This window comes from Drosophila subpulchrella, chromosome 3L (genome assembly GCF_014743375.2).
Source record: "Drosophila subpulchrella strain 33 F10 #4 breed RU33 chromosome 3L, RU_Dsub_v1.1 Primary Assembly, whole genome shotgun sequence".
Lineage (NCBI taxonomy): Eukaryota > Metazoa > Arthropoda > Insecta > Diptera > Drosophilidae > Drosophila > Drosophila subpulchrella.
In genome coordinates this window covers 12,286,474-12,305,664 of record NC_050612.1, presented here as the reverse complement: position 1 = coordinate 12,305,664, position 19,191 = coordinate 12,286,474, and the positions used below count along the sequence as shown (strand labels likewise).

The window sequence follows — 19,191 nt, the reverse complement described above, 5'->3', positions numbered from 1 at the left end:
ACATCAACCATTAACATATTTCTAAAATGGCGACACTAAAGACAAGTAACGTCTTTTTCCCTTTTCAATAATATTCCTAAAATCATAAAATAAGAACACCTAGAATTTCGATTTTTATTTACGATTTTATTTAGAATACCATTTTCATTTTCATATAATTACACGCTAAAATCTATTTTCTCATTTGTTAACGAATTGATAACAATATTTTTTTCTCGTTTTTCATTTTTTATTCGTTTTTTTTTTCAGTTTGTGCATGTGCACGGCTACGGTTGTGTTTGTGTGTGTGTTTTTGTGTGTGTGTATGTGAGTGAGTGCTTTTCGTTATAAACATTAGCTCGATGCGATTTGTTGTTGCTGTCGTTTAACTCTAAGTACCTACTTGTAGATGTTCAACGTTCGTATGGGTATACAGTTTTTAAATATAGATAATGTGTATTTGCAGTTGCATATTCGATATCGCCACCTTCCTTTTCCATTGGTTGTTTTTCGGTTTTCAATTTCATGGGTTTGAAAAAATCTTTTTTCTTCTATGAATTTGCGATAGAAAGTTTTAGGAACATATAAAATGTTTCCAGTTGATTTTTTAAATTCTAAGGATCTACATTTTTTCGAATTCTTTTGGGGTATTTTTCGCTAAAATCCGAGAAATTAAAAACCGAGAAGCAACCACCTGCCAACGCCAAAACACACATACGCGAAATTGAGCCCCCAACAAATAAGCTTAAATCATAAGACTGTCCTCGTACGTTTGTCCTGATTTCGAAATTCTCTCGAAATCGACGAAAAAACTCAACAAAAAAGCGTCCGGTCCGACAAACTGTTCGATTTAGCGATGGCTTAAATAAAACATAAGAACTAAGTTAACTTAAGGCATACAAATCCGAGACTCGCTCCTTCCGCCGTTTGCATGCTGCTCCGCCCGACCTCCATCGATCGATCCATCGATTCCGCCTCCTCCGTCCGTCTGCGATTTACAGTAAAATAATATGTTTTATTCGGGGAATCCCCCCGAGGAGCCTAACACCCCCAGTGTGGTGGACTCACTCCTCCGGCGGTTCCTCCGGTATCTGCAGGCTCTGCGCCGCGTGCGGATACTCTGCGTGCACGGAGTTGGAGTGCACGGACTCGGAGTCCTCCTCCAAAGCATTCGCCTTGCTGGGCGGCGGTGTCAGTGCATCCACCGGTGGCTGCACCAGATTGGGTATATACTCCACCGTCTCGTACTCGGTCTTGGCCACCGCCTCGTGGTCCAGATCGCGCTCCAGGACCCGCTCCCTCTCCAGCTCCTGCTGTAGGGGATCCTGAACGGCTGGGGGAACTGCCTCCTCCGGGGCCACACTGACATCCGTTTGGTTGAGTGGAGTGGCCGGTGGATTGGGCTCCTGGAGCTCCACAATCACGGGCAGCGTTTCGTTGGGTTTCGGTGTCGTGGTGCTGGTGGTCGTGGTGGTGGGTGCCGTGGTGGTTATCACCTCCTCGGCTGGAGCCACCTGGCTACTGGTCTCAGTGGTCGTCGTGGTGCTGGTCGTGGTCGTGGTCTCCTCTGTGCTGCTCGTGGTAATGGGATTCGCCGTGGTGGACTCGTTCTTCTCCACTTCCGTCTCCACGGGAAGTGGCAGTGGCGGTGTCTGCGTGGTGGAGGTGGTCAGCAAGAGTGGTGCCGGCAGAGGAGCAATCACCGGACTGACCAGTGCGGTGCCAATGATCACCTCATTGCCCAGAGTGAGAATCGGCGGCAATAGCTTATTATTCGTCTTGATGGGCACCAGCACCTGCATCACCGGCTTGGTATCCTCGCGGCCTCCAAGCTTCAGGTTGTGCACCAGCGTCGGCAGGTCCACCCTGTACAGCATGGGCAGCACGGTGCACACCTCTTGGTCGTTCTCGAAGCACTGGGATCTACCTCGGATTCGGGCCTCCTGGACCGCCATCAGGCGACACAACTCGTTCAGGCGCACATCACACATTATGGGATTGTCTGGAAAAGTATTAGATAAGGTTAGTTGAATTGATGTTCTCAAGATCATTAAGATTATACGTAGCTTAAGTTGAAATTAGTAAATATAAACACGAAACTAATATATTACAACTTTAGGTCTATTAAAAATTGATTAGATGCGCATTTTCTATAGGAATATTTTATTAATGAAGTAAAAACGCCTGCTAAATGGCCGTCTCTTTTATTACCAAGCCCTCAATCAACAATCAATAGGTATGAACTACAAAACAGCGTACAAACGTTAAAAGTAATACATGAGATCATAGTAGGTATTAGTATTAGATAACAACGCAAGATCGATAAGAACATTCGCTTTTAAACTGACTTATCATAATAGTAATTAGTAATAATAAATAAAGTAGAGACAAAAGAAATATACCCATAAGTAAAGAAAATAATACCCCTATGCTATCCAAAATACCAATATTTAATTTTAATCTTAAGAAACTGTTGAGCTTTATAAGATCTCTCCACAAACTTCTTAAGAAAACCAGATGCAACTTAAATTTTCCCTATTGATGACCTACCATCTAGATGTATCTCCAGTTTTCCGGGAACATTGTGATTCTTGCAGCGCGTGTTGGTGACGAGTTCACTTGATATGGTCGAAATCTGGTTGTTGGTCAAGTTGGCCTGGCACAGCACGGGCAGACCCTTGAAGTCCTGCTCCAGCTTGGTTATATTGTTGTACGCCACCTTCAGGACCTTCAGATTGGGCAGCACGGTCTGAAAAAAAAACAATACCATTAGTACATCAAATGGCAAATTCAGAGCTAGCCATTCACCATTTCCAAGGGTTTGAGCTCCGCCAATTGATTTCCGGTGAGGTCGAGGAGTTCCAAGCGGATCATGCCATCGAAATCGCCCACCTGGAGGTGCTCCAATCGATTTCCGGCCAAATTGAGCATGCGCAGATAGCCCAGACCGGCCAGGGCTCCATTCAGGGAATCGATTCTGTTATTATCCAGGTCCAGATTGACAAGGATCAGGTTCTGCACTCCTTGGGGATCGGGTAACAGCCGTTGGATGCGATTGCTGGACAGTAGGAGGGTCTTAAGCGAACGCAGTCCATGCAGCTCCGCCATCGAGAACTCTTCGATGTCGTTGAAAGAGAAGTTCGCAACCTTCAACTTGAGAATAGGCAGTAGTGACGAATTCAGCGATTTGATGTGGTTACTCCCCATCAGCAGGGACTCCACCTTGGAGCAGCTGGCGAACTCGTCCCGGGAAAGGTACTCCAGCTCATTGTTGTCGGCCAGGACCTCGGAGAGATTGACGGCGTTGCGAAAGACGCGATCGAAGGACCTCAGTTGGTTGTAGTGTATATGCACCGTCTCCAGGCTGTGCATTCCCTCCATATTGGCGGGAAGTCGCTCCAACCGGTTGTTGTGGGCCATCAGCAGACGCAACTGGCTACTATCCGGCAGCTCCCCATCCAGCGTTGTGATGTTATTCGCATTGATGAACAGGGACTGCAGGTTCTCCAAATCGTGCAGCGAACCATTGAGCGACTCCAGTTGATTTCTACCCAAATGCAGGATCAACAGGCTCTTGGGAAAAGATCCCCTGTCCAAGCGCTGGATGATGTTGCTCACGAGGATCAGGTTCGTCACCTTCTGGATGCCCCTGAAGTCCTCCTGCTGCACCGCCCGTATGTTGCACCGCCCAATGTCCAGAGTCAAAATGCTCGGCATGTGGCTCAAGGCGTGCTTCGGGATCTCGTCGAGTTCGTTGTCGCCGATGCTTAGGTAGGTGACATTCGATAACCCGCGGAACGGCACCTCGGGCAGCGATCTATAAATAGAGACAACAAAACAAATCCATTACAATTTCGTATTGTTAGAAGGAGAGCTCCGGATTGGAGATATGTTCTTAGGAGGAGATCTACCCATTTAAACATTGTAAAGATTAGTTAAAGCTTAGCTACGTAACGGATGAGGTTTTCTAAAATGCTGAATAATATTTACATTAATATTATAATATAATATATCATTCATACCTGAGTAAAGACAGTCTTCGGTAAATATTTACAATGAATGAGACGACTTTACACACTATGTTGTATTAAATAAGTGTAGCTATCGAAGCAACTTCTGAAGAATGAAAAATAAATTAAGGACCTTATGTTGAACTGCTGTTTTATGTACCCCTAAAAAAAGTGATACGTTTCGTCTAGTTGGGTATTTCCCCAGTGTAATCATGAAAATAATTGGTTTAGTAGATAACATAAGATCGCTGATGACATTTTGTGCAATTCTTGCGTATATGTATTTATATTTCTTAGAATCTGAGCAAAGCAATATTAGTAATATACAAGGGGCCTAACTCGGATGGTTTATAGTTATAGATTGTTACATAGATTGTTTCTCCCATTGTAAATCCATAATTAAATGGCAGATGGCTTACTACTTCTAACATATTACCTAGTATTTTTTTTATGATTTTATGAATGGTTTCTATGATGTGAGAGCAATGCCCCTTAAATCTGATTCACGCTATGACAGTGATTCAAGCCAATCTGTAATTAGTTTGGAACGGGCCCATATCATGTTTCGCATCCCTGGTCTATCTTTGGACCTGATGACGCAGCCTTATCAGGGGCTACGGCCCCCGAAACCGCCCCGACCCGCTCCGCCGCACCTGATCAGTATCTTTATCGACGTCTGCAGGTGGCTATTAAGTTGTCGCCGTCGAGGCGCCAAACGGCCCCCAAGAACAGCAGATTCATGATGGGAACTGGGCTGGATGGCGTGCCAAGTGCATCCTTGGCGCCCGTTATTGGCATGGGATGTGGGATATATGGGATGGGGTGCATCAGATTGATTGGCAGGCTCTATTTTTAGCCAGACGATCATGATTGATTGCTCCGGCTCCGGGGAGGAGTGCAACTTTATCTGCGAGCTGGGCTTGTCAAGTCTTGATTATGTAATGAGAGAAGCCGGACGAGATGGATGTTCCTCGGCTACTGTATCCATAATGGGCCCGTTGAACTTGAGCACATAGATATCAAGACAGATCGATGGATGGATGCTTTGCTATGTGCGATGTGCGATGTGCGATCGTGCAGAGATATGTATCCACAATTCCTTAACGTCAGCGGTATAATTGTCACACGACCTAAACTGGCCCCTTGATCATTGATTGAGCGTAATAATAAAATTCAATTGGACTGCCTGCTTCGCTCTTGACTGACCCCGGACCAAAGACCACAAAATACGGAGAGAACAGAGTGCCGTACCCCCCAGCAATATATATATAAGAAACCCAAAATCATAAACAACAAACAAGCTAGGAACTTTCCATTTTAGAGTAATGTTTTTGGATGCTCTGTTATTTTTACTAAGCTTCCTGGAGCAGTTGAGCAATCCGTTTTGTATTATCTCGCTTTTGGGCCCAGACAGAACGGCTGGAAATATTCCATATGACACCGACGCCGAATAAATTATGTGCGAGTAGTTATAATAATCAATGGCCAGGCAGCCAGCGAGTGAAGCCGTCAACACTCCCCACACATTTCTCAGGGTTGTGACTGCACTCCGATAATGGTGGTAATTATGCGAGTCGAGCAATAATAGCCTCAAACAAATCTGCGAGTTATTGAACATATAATGCACATATAGTAAGCCCCGAGCATGAGACCTTCTTATCGCCTGGGCCAAGCACAAGACCAAAGCCATCAATCTATCAAAAAGGCCACATAATCCGTACAGTACCCCATTCTTAAAGATTCGAACCACCAGATGTCCTTATGTCCGTCCATTCAGTAGTTGCCCACACTCTACTTGATTCCTCGATTACGGGCGATCGTTAAAAATGATCATAAACTTGAGATGATTATTTTTTGGCGCCACTCATAAAGATTTTATGTTTATCAACGAAATGAATAAAATAGTAGCTCTTATCAAGAATCACTTTCATCTGTGTTCCACATTCTAGCTGATTTGGGAAGTGTTCTCGGACTGGATTTATCAGTGTATTTGAATAGATCATTGGAATTCTTAATTTCACAGATTATAATACTATTGAATTATTTCAGATTTGGTTTCCGAATAACTAAACTGTTTAATATTTTATTAGAAAAGAAAGAAAGGGAATGACATCTGAAATGGATGACTTTTTAAAAGAGCTACACAAGCCGAAAATATAATCAATTCGGGAATTCCGAGCGTCGCACCATATCAGTGCTCTGGGAAGTTACGATCCCGTCATGGCGCCACACAGAACTTAATTTTTTTTTTTTGAACTGTTTATTAGGTTTTTAAAAAAATGTGAAAATATTTTCACAACTGATTTAATAGTTTATATATTTATTTTTTAAAAAATCGCTCCTTGAAACTTCTCCCAGTGCATACGATTACGCATGGGTGGTAGCGGTACTTTTCCTGGCTGGGTTGGCATGATTTGGTCAAAGCGCGATATTAAGGCAATAGGTCAATTGTTATAAATTGACATCAATGTAAAAAGCGTTCCCCGAGTAGCCAGAATCGGAGGCAGTGGCATCAGAGGCACGCGCTCCCCGCCGGATTCTCGGTTCTGGGGGAGATCGGCGATTGGGGAGATGGTGCACAACACTGATTCGATCAAGTCGGGTAATTAAATCATTTCGTCTTACATACAAACACACAAATTGCATTCGGACGATGATAAATCGAACAGTTTAATCTTAGAAGTGACGATAACATAACCCGTAAAACCGATTTAAAAACACACTTTTCCCAGAACTAAAATGTTGCTTTCTGGTAATTCGAATTATAATCAATCAAGGTTTCGTCAAAAATTACCGAATATTAACCGAACTTGAAATCACAAACATATATTAAAGAAAAGAACGTGATTTTGATATCAGCCTCATCATAAAGGCAGCTTATAAATTCTTAATACATTCTATGAAATAATAAAGATTAGCTTATAAAGAAATGTTCAGCTAATTTTTCAAGCAAACATGAATGATTAAATGATTCTTAAAATTGGATTCAAAACAATACCACAACGGGTGGAAACCCAAAAAAAATGGTATATAGTGAATTTTGGATTCCAATCGCGTTCTTGTGTTTGCATACAGTATTGAACATTTTTTTGGGGGTCGAATTGTTGGATACTTTTCGCTGAATGAATTTCTTGGGGCACAAAGAATCATGACTCACAGTTAGCTTAAAATCGAGACTGGCTGTAGAACAACAGAGCCAAATATCAATGAACCCGCGACAGGCGCTTATGAAATAGGCTCGAATGTTATTTCTATACCCACAAGAGCATTTATTTATATTTGTTATTTATAATTGCCAATATATAAAAGACAATGCGACAGTGAATTGAAATTCATTCAGAGTCAGAGTGAGAAAACGTGCAGGCGCCGTTGAAAAAACGCTTTCAATAACTGCAGTTATCAATTTTGTGTACGCATTAAGTATACGTCGTGTACAGCCATCTATAGGCCGAAGTACATAATAGAATCCTACCCACTGATACACACATGTGTATACGGTGATTATAAGACGATGATAAGGTATCAATTCAACAATAAGAAAGATTCTAGCTGCGGCGGAATCTTCATAGATGTTTAGTTGGTAGCGTATAGAGAGTATGAGGATAGGACCCAATCGGATCCCAAGCCTGTTGGTAATTTGCAGCAATTCAATGCTACTTCCTAATTGAAAAATTAAATCATCTGGGCGGCAATTAAGATGCGACTGCAGCAGCTCCACCTCCTTCGCAATTTCGCCCAGTTGAGCCATAGATAATGAGGCGGCACTGGGCTCTTTGACGTAAACAAACGACATTGTTATTGTTTTAGTATCTATATGGCTGTAAACAAGACCTGGGGATCCGATCTGAGGAGCACATTTTTTCGTGCATTTACATAAGCGTATTGAAATTTGTGTACATTTTGCATTATTATTTTTCGCTTGGTTTTTATTGGGTTTAAGGAACCTAAATTGATAGCCGGCCGAGCGGAAAATTCTGCCTTTCTGCGGAACTCGGCTAGTAACCTTGAACTCCCCAACAAAGATATTTTGATTGAATCTATAGCAGGGAAATTTCCCCAATAAATAATTTACCTACCCCATTCTACAGCAAACGGCCCACGCTTCTATGAAATCTTAAAGCCCACTGAAAATGTTTTGGTAATATCTCCGTGCTAACTGTGTCCTCCCTTGTATATAGGTATATCAGTAAATCCACAATAGTATAATCTTTGAAGACATAGAAACAACATACGATTTGTGTATCATTAATACGAAAAGCGATAATATTTGAAATACCTCAATATGATTCATAGAACATGCAAATCTACATATAAAATAAAAAACAGTACGCCCTCAAAGACCCCTACTTTTCTCCCCCTCTGAAAATATAACCGAAACAATGATTCAACTCACTTTAAACCGTTCCATTGCATCCGTAGCTTGTACAGGTTGAAGTTCATATCCGTGAAAGATTTCATTTCCAGGTCCTCGAGATGTGAATACGTGATCTTCAGGTCGATATGGGTGTCCGGGTTGAGCTTATTGGCCAGGCTGTTGACGACGGCGTCGAAGGATTCAAGTTTCTCGCAGTAGAGCTCCACATGGTTCCAGGCCTTGCCCGCTTCGCAGGTGCAGGGCGAGATCTCTGGCCGCACGGAGCACTGGAGGGTGGCGAAGTTGAGGACGGTGTACACGAGGGAAGTCATTTTGTCGAGTGATCGTGATCGACCGGTCACTCGGTACTATCAATTTCACAATTCTTTGGCAGGCAGATGGGACACTTTTATTTGATCACTGGTGCTGTTCACAAATCACGGGTTTTCAAGTTCGGCACTCGGGAAACGTTGCATTCGCTCGGGCGGCGGATTACCAACTGTTTGAGCAGGCAGCTCGGGCAAAACACGGAAAACTCGGGAAATAACCCACTAGGCAAACATATGCGTGTGTGCGGGGGTTTCCATTGCAGCTCGGTTTTCCAGCAGGATTTTGTAGATACTATCAACCGCTGGCATCGGATTTCAGGGCAACACTGTCACTAGATTTTCGGTTTTCTTTCGATTTTTTTGAAAAAAACACACGCGCACCACACTTCAAGATCCGTTGGGTTGAATCGTATCGATTCTTAACGGCCGAGATATGCAGAGCTGGAGATGCTCCTCCTCCGCCTCTCCCTATCTGGCTAGACCTCTTGACCCGTTTGTATATAGATCGCCGATGCTCGGAATATTAATCTTCTAAAAAATTGTGTGTGTTAATTGTTGATTTCGAATACCGCGAGTATCGCTGAATATAATATGGCAATGGGCTGGTGATCACGTCTTTACTCCAGAACGTACAATACTCGACTGGGCTTCGGTGAGGATTCGTGTGTGCCTCTGCTTTCCGCTTTCTGCTGCTGTTGCTGCCGGCGTCGCCTTTGCCGCTGCTGCTGCTGCTGCTGCTGCTGGTCTTACTCTCTGCGATCTCTTGGCTCTCTCTATCGCGATCTTTGAGCGGCTTTTTGGCCAATTGGGGGACTTGGGACCCGGCTATAATTGTCCACAACACTCAATTACATGTGTTCCTGTTCTTTCGGCGCCAGGCATCAATCTCCATCTCTATCTGCAACTCAATCTTGTTTGGGCCCCCCGATGTTGCTGCTGGGAACTTCTTCGGAACCTAGTTCTATGTATGGGGCATCATTATATTATCATGGACACATGTTGGTACTTACATATACGTATGTGCTGCTCGCTGGCTTACGCACTCCCAATAAATTGTCCTTTACATAGACATCTGGCACTCGCCTCGCCGAGAAATGTTTTTAATTATGACTTTTCGGATCGTATCGGTTCGTTGGCAGCGTTTGAATGGAACCGGCTTGTTTAAGGATCTCGGCAGCCCAATTGAGATTGGGCCAAATGAAAATTTTCCATTGGCGCCACAGCGATGAAGCATTTCATGGGGCAGGGAGCTGGAAGCTGGGAGCAGGAGCCATGCATCAAAGTCCGCTGCCTTAATTTATCTGCAAGTTCTGGGCCCGCATGCATAATTAAACACTGGGCGCCTTAAATGCGCTCGCCACAAATTCCACAAATTCCCCGGATTGCGCGTGCCAACGATGTCTGCTCCTCATCGTCTGCAATTCTGGATGCAATTAATCATCGGGATCATCGGGGGGCGGCAGCCGAATGGCTTCTGTTGCCCATGCCCATGCCCGTCCAGCACATCCATCTCCGTTTTCCATGCAGACCGCAAGCTCCCGAGAAACCTTGGCACGATTATGTTATGTTTAGGGCCGTCTGAAAGATTAACTTAATTACATACAGCACGGTTCATCAATTTAATAGGGTTTGATCGACCCAAGAACTTTTTTATATTTCAATAAAGAAAGCCAATTCTTATTGTTTTAAAAATTACTAAAATAAAAATAGAAAACGTTTAGAAATTAAATAGAAGGTTGGTTTTAAATATAAATAGGTTTATCAACTGTCGAGAAACCTTGGAACGATTTTATTGTTTTGTTTAATTACATACAGCATGGTTCAGAAATTAATTTGGAAATTCAACCCGCGACTAATAACAAAAATATAGCATTACATTTTTGTACTGCACTGTGATTTATAACTGGTGGTATAAAAATATACTTCGATTACGTAGCCAGTCTATTTTAAGCGTCCAATCATCTCAAGTAAATATTTAAAGAAATGCGGCAAATATTAATTATTATTATTTATTCATATGTTTTCACTTCTCTGCTGTTTCTCGGTATTCATTTTTTGCACATAAATACTCTTAACATTTTTATGTGACACATTTTCGTGTTTCGATTGCACACGACAACAATAACAAGGTAGCGTAGGCTTCGGAATTCGATGACGATAAAATTGGATGGTGTGGGATGCTGGATGTGGGGCTGGTCGGGTGGGATGTGATGGATATGCCTCCTGTAATGCTTCTGCTGAAGACTTATCCACTTGAGATGATCTGCACATTCCGGATCGATCGTCATCGGTCATCCGGCAATCATGTGCCATCCGGCCCACGTCAATGCCGGTTTGGCGCCGTCCAAAATATTCGCCTGGAATTCGGCTGTCGTCACGGCTCTGTTCTGCTTTTCCAACGAATCACGCGACCCGGGGACGCCACCTCCATTTGGGACAATTGAAAGCATTCCACTCGCTGTGTGGGCCCCACATCCAAGTCCATTCAATCCAATTCCAATTCGAATTCCAATCGCCATATTTTCAGTTAATAAGTGTGTTTATTTTTGCTCCTTTATCGCAGCCGAAAAAGCGTTTTTGCTTGGGCCTTGTGTCGTGTCCCATAGTGTGGTGATACATATCAATTGGATATTATTATTCTATGTAGGTTGAAGCATTTGCTAAAGGTCCTCTCCGTGTGTTGGTGTTGTCGCAATCTTCGTCGTCTTCTCGATTTAAACAGAACTTAGCCATTAACTAAATTAAATACAATTCATTAAAGTAAAATGTACAACAAGCACAAGGTGGCCAGGTTTCCATCGCCTCGACCGCCGCCTACTTTTGCTCGACGAACTTGGCGATCTGCGGATACTTGCTGGGCTTGAAATCCGCATCCTGCTTGATGCGCTCCCTAACACCATTCCGCACCGCATCGGTGTAGGAAGCCTGGATGGCGGAATCGTGGGCAATGGAACCGATAACGGCATCCACACTGATCGAGGAACTCGAAGCACTGCCGCTGGTTCCTCCCAAGCCGGCGCTCTGGATGGCCCTCTGCACTCCGTTGGCAATGAGACACTCCACGTTGGCCGTCGGTTTTTCTGACTGAATAATTTTGCGCCTCTTGGCGGACATGCCGGAGATGTAGGCATCGGAGAAGGGCGGCTGGGGGCGGTCATTCTGCTGCAGGATTACACATTTATATTAGTGTTGAGTTTCAGGAGGATGAAAAGGACCTACCTCAGTCTGGGTCTGCAAGTCGCGCGTTATCACAGGCAACCAGTCGTTGGGGAAACTCATGTGCCAGGGTTCCGAGCCCACTATTACGGCGGGCAGTTGGGTCTCTGTCGGCGTGCTGCTGCTGCTGGTGGCGACTTCAGCCATCTCCACATCCGTGTCCAGAGTCTGCTGTTGCGGCTGCTGCTGCTGTGGGTTGAAGGCAAGAGGTGGTGGCGCCACAAAAGGCTATTAATGCATTAGTTTCTGGACAGCAATGGAAGTCTGGAAACCTACTTCTTCGACAGCTGTGGGAGGGGCTGCCTGAACGCTGCGAAGGACCAGGAACTGTTGGGCATCCACGGTGTCCGTCTGGGCGGGAATTGTGGGGTCTATGTAGATGCACAAGAACTGCAGGGCTTCATTGCGGAAATCTGCAAAAAAATGATGAAATAAATAGATAAATACATTAAGTATTCGGGCGTTTTTAATAATATGTAATATATTCTATATATATATGTAATATTTCTATCTACTTACTGGATCGCATGGGGGCGCAGAGCAGGCGCATCAGCTGGCGCCAGTACAGCTCCGCATTGGAGCTTCCGAGACACAGGAAGAGGACGCTGTAGAGCCGCTTGCGGAACTGATCGCAGATCTGCTTCAGACTCTGTTCGAACTGGCCACTATCCGCTCCGCCGGGAGCCGCACTGCACAGCTCGATGATCAAACGAAGGCTGACGCGCAGGATGTTGCACACCGAGTCGCGGGAGTTGTACTCCGGACGCTCGTACTGCGGCAGGTAGACCAGACTCTCGCCGAACCACTCCAGGGCGCGTCCAATGGCTCCTGGTATTGTCTGTTCGTTGATGGGCACTCCGACAAAGAGACTGTCGTTGAGGAAGCTGCGCAGCTGGGCACGCAGGTTGCTCGAGTCCCCGACTGGCGTGGGTGTGGATGTAGATAGAACCGCTTGTGGTGGCGCAGCAGTGGTGTTGGAAGCAACCGTGGCAGCTTCTCCCGATGATGGGGTGGCTAAACTTCCCACGACGGCGGCGGCGACAGCATTGCCTGCCGAAGCTGTTGGCGCATTATTTCTCAGATTAAGCAAAAAATTAGCGAGTAGGGTGGGGAATTGTCTTGACAGGCGCCCGGTGGCGGTCTGGAGACGCCCCCGCCGGACGGAGGTCAAGCCTCCGTTGGTGCTGCCACCACCAACGAGGGCCGTTCGAGCCGCCAGCCGGTCGCGACTGATGGGCGATCCTCCCGTGGGCCGTACTCTCCCGGCACCGGCTCCGACTCCGGCCCCATTGGTGCTGCCACCACCAACGTGGGCCGCTTGGATATTGGGGGTTTGGGTCTGCGCCTGCGCCCAGGCTGCCGGACGGAGGCTGCTCAGTTGCTCGCTGGCGGGTCGCTGACGACGCGACGACCACATTGGCCGGACGTTGGCACTGCCGCGCTGGATGCGACCAGAGGTGACTAAATGATGACATGGATAGAATGGAGATTAATGTCAGAGATGGAGGCCAGTCGGCAGTCGAACTGCTGGGGAGAAGGCATTCTCTAGGTCTCTGTGTGAATGGACATCACATTTTCTAAACAAAATGCAATGCATATTGATAAATGTAATGATTCAAGTTAAAATTCTTTTAGATTGATTGGAATTGGAATACCACAAATAAGTAAATAATTGCTGCCAAGCCAAAATACTCAAAATTAGATAATGGTCAAGGAAAAATATTGTTTAGTTCCATTTCTTTAACGTGAATTCGAGTTCTTCGAGCCTCTTAGATAAGCCAGATCAACCCGGATTCGACTGGTTCTCATTGGACTTGAGCTTTCCATCTCTGGTTGGTGAGTGTGCGGATGAAGTGGATTGTTGTGCGAGATGGGTCGTGGCGGGGGTCGTGGATATGAAGTGGTTCGATAACTGCCCCTGGAGGGAAACAGTACTCACCAGGACGAGTTCCCACGGCAGCTGTGGGCGAGACGACGGCGGCTCCTACTGCTGATGCTGTGCTAGTGCCGCGGTTGGTACTTGCACCTTGGGCATTGGTGCTGTGGGGCAGCGGCTCTGGTTCTCGAATGTGATGACTATTGCAAGGCAGGAAGCGGTCGAATGCCGCATGCGTGGGAGCAATACGTCCGCCCCAGTTGTTATTTCCGCCAATCTGAATCTGTGGTCTTGAAGTCGAACGCGTTTGGGTGGCCGTGGTGGGCAAGGTGTTGGCTCTCGGATCTGCAGTGCGCGTTGCATTCGAAGTTGAAGCAGCGTTCGGAGAGTCTCCATTGCCAGCTGCAGTAGCACCATCAGGCGAAGATTCTTCAGTTGGAGCAGAAGGTGACGTAGTTTCTGTAGCTCCTGGTGCGGGTGCCTGACGCACTCCGGTCATCACGTGCACGGGCAAGTTAATCGACATGACGTTGGGCGCATTGAATTCCACATGAACATCGTTTGGCCGTTGACCGTTGACCATTGCCTGAATAATGCGAGCCATCTCCAGTTGGGGATCTGCAAAACAGCACGAGTTAGTAAAGCCTTTCATAAGATAAGTGGTAGCTGGGTTTAATCTGGTTAAGGGGCTGGTCAGTAAACGAAACGAACTAACAAAGTGTAAGTGGAACCGAACGTGGATGCAGTGAATGAGTGCGTAAAATTGTGGTTAGTCTGCCATGACTGAGATGATATGGGTTCAACCAAACAACCAAAACGTACTGGGCGGTGGCAGGGTCACTGGCACATAGACACGCAGCCTAGGCGCTGCTCGCACCTCTCTTTCTGGAGTTTCATTTTGATCTTGATCGTGATCGTGATCTAGAAAATCGTCAACAAATAATGGGGCAATATAAAGGGTAGTTCAGTACTTAAAGACCATGAGTCTTAATATAAAATAAAATAGATTCAATTAAATTGTGGACACCCGTTGTGCATACAATAAACGATTTTGGAACCGTCTTCTTACCCATTTCGAGACGAGGTTGCTGCTGAGCTTGTGGTGTGGCGCCAGCTGCATTGGGCGCCACCATGGGTTCGTCGACGGGATCCTCTACGTGGTCGCTGGACAAACCACGAGCAGCTGCGGCAGCTGCATTTGCAGCTCCGGCAGCCATCTCTGCAGCGGCTCCAGCAGCCCGACTGGCAATCTCCGCCATGGCCGCCGCACTGCGACTGGCATCGGTGGCCGCCTGCAAGTTGGTGGCCTGCGGCGGAGCCACAGCGGTTGGAGTGCCTGCCGAGGGAGGCGTTTGAGTGCCAGCTGCAGCAGCAGTACCGGGTGCTCTTCCGGAACGGAAAGGCTCGTTCATCAGACCCGGTGGCGGACCCAAGAAGGGCGTGAAAATGTTATTAGAGCGTATGTAGCCGCTCTGCTCGACCAGAATGGGTCGACAGGTGAGCACACGAGGTCCTGGTTGCGACAAGTCCAGCATCAAATCGGAAATGGCATGCTGGGCGTGTGAGAGGTAGTGGAAAGCCTCAGAAACGCGGTCAAAGATGCGCTGTGCATCCTCGCGTCCAGCGGTGTCCTAAAAAGATGAATTTAAAGTTGTAATAGAGCAGTAAAATAGTATTCCGAAAAGGCAAAGAAAAACTTGGTTGATTGACTTACACTCTCCTCGAAAGTTGGATCGTTCTGAAGGATCTCGTAGTAGCGATCCACGAAGGGCGCCAGACGCGTCTGTACGCCACGATAGTGCTGTATGACTTGGGCCAACACCTGCGGACGAGTGCGACGCCTGGGTCCCGAGTTGTTTCCTCCCTCGCCGCCAGCTGCAGCGTCGTTTGCCGCCCCATTGGAGGTGCTGGGAGTCTCTGCAGCAGTCGCCGGCTGGCCACCAACTGCTCCTTCCGCCTCTGCCTCTGGAGTTGGCGTTGCCGAACGATCCGAGGCTCCATCGGCAGCCTCGTCGTCTGTTTCGATCACATCCTCAATGATTACAGTGGCCGCAGTGGTCTCCCCGCTGGCATCACTAGCAGCTCCGGTGGCTGCTCCTTCGGTGGCGCCAGCCTCTCCAGTCCTCTGCTGACTGGTCTCTCCGTTCTCATTGGTGTACACAGTGGGCAGCTGCACCACCGTATAGTTGCGGGCTCCAGTTCGCGAAAGGGCGGCAGTCACGGCGTCTTGGACCATGTCGATGATGTTGTTGTTGCGCGGCAGATCCGTCGAGGAGACACCCACTTCCACGACGGTGGACTCCATGGACCAGCGGCCACGCTGCAGGATGTCCAGGGATTGATTGTTTAGACCCACGGCGGGATTCTCCAGATAGGCGGCTATGTTGTCGGCGCAATCGATCATGTGCAGGGCCACGGTGATGCGGTTGATGCAGAAGGACGAGGAGTTGGGATAGCGATTTGGTGTGGGGCGAGTCTGTTAGATTGGATAAGTTTGAATAGGGAGTTTTAAAGAGAGCCTGGCTTTGGGATTACCCCTGCAACTGGACCATTGTTCACGGGTATGGCCATGGTGCCCACGAGCATGCCATCGAGGGCGCGGAAGTACGGAGAAGTGCGCATTCCGGGCGGCGGAGGTCGTGCCACATTGCGGAAGGGGCGCATGGGTTCGTCATTGTTTCGCGAGTTGGCACCGCGCTGCGAGAAGGGCGGACGCTCGGCCACATGGAGCACCTTGCCATCGACATCTGCATGTGCAACACAAAGATGGGTCAATGAAATGCAGGTAAGAAAGATATGGGGGGTGCTCCCGGGGGCATGACTCACCGTACTCCTTCACCTGCTTGTCATCGGCCAGAACGCGACCCTGGTAGATGATCCGCTGGTTCTCCGCCGCAATGTTGGTCTTCTCGGCTATTTGGTCCTTGAACTGGCGGATCGTGAGCTGGAAATGGGCGGGGTAGGTGGATATATGGAAGCCTCTAGACCTGGACACACAACCTCAAAGCATTACCTCATTGTCGATGCTGAATTCGTGGGTGCGCGCATCTAAGGTCTTCACCTTAAGGTTTATTAGCATTTTCCGGCCGGACTGCGTCGCAAGAAACTATTGAAAATCTCGTTTTCCTTTCGGTTTTCCCCGTGCCGTGCAAAAAAGAAACAGTCAAGGGGGGTTCGGTGGCGGAGGGGGACGGGGAAATCTTGTCGGTGTCGCTGTCACCTGCCTTCTCGCTCGCACTCGCACTCGCTGCCGCTGGCCTTTGGCTTTTCCGGACACGTTTTCGCACTGCTCAGATGGCGGTAAATACGCACGGCTTTTCACGGATCTCCGCCTGCTCTCGGATCGGGCAAATATATGCTGGGCTTATGTGGCTGAAGCGGGCGCAGGATTTTGCAATTCAACAACAGCGGCAGAGGAGAATAATTACTGGAATTTGACAGTGTGGCAGTGTTGCCAACTCTCGCGCCGAAAGCTAGCCAAATGCCATCTTTAAGTAGCCAGAATAGCTACAGAGGGTAAAAAGGCTAAAAAACTAAAGTTAATGCCAAAGTTTATATAAATTCCATTTCTTGCAATATAGTTGAGTTTTCATGCACAAGTTAAAATCAAATTAACAAGACAAATTAGACAGTAGCCATCATATTTTATAAAAATATATGTTTTCAAACTATTTAGCAGTAGAAAACTCATTTGGTTACATCATAGCTAGACTGGCAGCACTGTTGCAAAAATATACCAAAACCCAGGACGCAAACCAAAAACAAACGTTGTTCAACATTCTTATCTCAGACTCAAACCTTTGATGTAGCCAGACTTCTTGAAACATTTAAATATTTTTCTAAACAGCTGGCAGCCCTTAAAATATATGGCGGTTCTTTTAAATATGTAGAACATTTATTTATATTTTATATTTTCAATGCTTTTGGGAGTTCCAAGTTACCTTAAATTAGTCAAAAGGTAGAATATCTCCCGGGAGGTAACTAGATTTACCCCATAAGCCAAATCTATTGGGTAAATGCGAGATGAACCCTATAAAAACGTTTAAAGGACTGCACATGTGTATTACAATTCACCCAACCACCATTTCACCCCTAACCCCTCGCCATCCTCACACCCCCCATTGCCTTTGACTGCATCCTGTGGGAATTTTTCGGCACTGCACATGAAAAGCGGCGTTTGAATAATAAAGAAAAGAAAGCACGAAAAACAGGGGAAATTCAGCCAAGACGCAAAGGTGTAGGGCAACTTTTCGCTTTGAATATTTAAGTGGCGCTATGGCAGCGGCAGTGGGAAAGTAAAATAAGCAGAAGGCTGCTGAGGAAAGCCAACCGCAGCTAACACAATTTTTCGCATACCCCTTGCCGGAATTGTGCGGAAATTTGATTTAATGTCTGCGATTGTGAGCCTTTCCACAGGCTCAAAGTGATTGCGACGAGCCCTTATTTTCCGGGCTGAAAAGATGCCACGGAAATGGGCACTGGCAGATTGTTGGGCTCACCATTGACTTTGTGGGATTGCTTAAAGGGTTCGTAACTAGCAAGGAATGATTGTCTTAAAACATTAAAGGATTAATTGTAATGTTTATTTATTTTCAAGATATATATGTATATAAATATAAGAAAGCTTTTATTTATTTTTGGAAAAATGCTACCTATTCCTGTTTAATTTACTAATTATACACAATTAATTCTCTTAAGATTCTTTAACTACGGTTGCCTTAAAATATGGGTTATGCTTGGCTTGAAAATATAAATAATAATTATTACAATTTTTCACCGACTTCGAGGGGCCAAGTGCAAGTTTTACAATTTACAAATTGCTTTTAAATGGGCTGTGAAAAAGTTTTAATGAGTTTTCCACGCAGCCGTCCCACATCTAAGCACTCTGAACATTCCGCCCACCCGCCTTGTCAACGATTTCTGTTTATGCATTTTCATTTTCATTATCATTTTCCTTCTTTTTTTCTGTCGACCAGTACTGCCCTCTCGTTTTCCGCTTTCCATTTGTTATTAAGCGAGCGCTTTCCGTTACTTTTTATTCGTTTTTTGCACCAAAAGTTTTCCTTAACAGTGTCACAGTGGGTGGGCGGTGGGCGTGGCACTACATAGAAAATGTTTTTTTTTTGGGAGGAGGAGGGGAAAAGGTTGCTTAATGAAATTATATCAATCGGGCAGATCAGCCACCCCCAAGTCGCTGTGCCTGGCAGCTGGCAAATGACATTTGCTTTTTCCAATTGTTCATATTTTCATTAGGCGACATTTGAATTTTCCTCGAATGTAACCAGCAATCGCTTCACTTCAGAATCAGATTCCAGTTCGAGTTCGAGTTTCGCCCCGCATTGCATGATTCCATTTCTAATTTCGGTCTGGTCAAGAACAGGGCCCCAGAGCAAGTCTCACGTCAAATTAAATCAAGCTGTAATATAA

At 46.2% G+C, this 19,191-nt stretch overlaps 2 protein-coding genes across 10 annotated transcripts; both read right to left on the bottom strand.

Annotated features, from left to right (window-relative positions):
* Nucleotides 1-121: 121 nt before the first annotated feature.
* LOC119553648 (insulin-like growth factor-binding protein complex acid labile subunit) lies at nt 122-9,307 on the bottom strand. The gene is made up of 4 exons (XM_037864133.1): nt 8,383-9,307; nt 2,788-3,796; nt 2,530-2,728; nt 122-1,981 (listed from the first exon to the last, which is right to left on the bottom strand). Exons 1-4 carry the CDS (start codon nt 8,673-8,675, stop codon nt 1,044-1,046), a joined length of 2,439 nt encoding a protein of 812 aa, XP_037720061.1. The 5' UTR covers nt 8,676-9,307; the 3' UTR covers nt 122-1,043.
* Nucleotides 9,308-10,665: 1,358 nt separating this feature from the next.
* Nucleotides 10,666-17,223, bottom strand: LOC119553007 (large proline-rich protein BAG6). Of its 9 annotated transcripts, none has more exons than XM_037863030.1 (11): nt 16,778-17,223; nt 16,591-16,708; nt 16,300-16,511; nt 15,479-16,240; nt 14,834-15,395; nt 14,587-14,685; nt 13,828-14,382; nt 12,408-13,349; nt 12,165-12,301; nt 11,892-12,116; nt 10,666-11,834 (listed from the first exon to the last, which is right to left on the bottom strand). In XM_037863030.1, the coding sequence occupies exons 1-11, from the start codon at nt 16,841-16,843 to the stop codon at nt 11,487-11,489; spliced, it is 4,026 nt and encodes a 1,341-aa protein (XP_037718958.1). In that variant the 5' UTR covers nt 16,844-17,223; the 3' UTR covers nt 10,666-11,486. The 9 variants fall into 9 exon arrangements, with proteins under 9 accessions (XP_037718958.1, XP_037718959.1, XP_037718960.1 ...); XM_037863031.1 differs by having other exon boundaries at nt 10,666-11,831; XM_037863032.1 differs by having other exon boundaries at nt 11,892-12,077.
* Nucleotides 17,224-19,191: the final 1,968 nt, after the last annotated feature.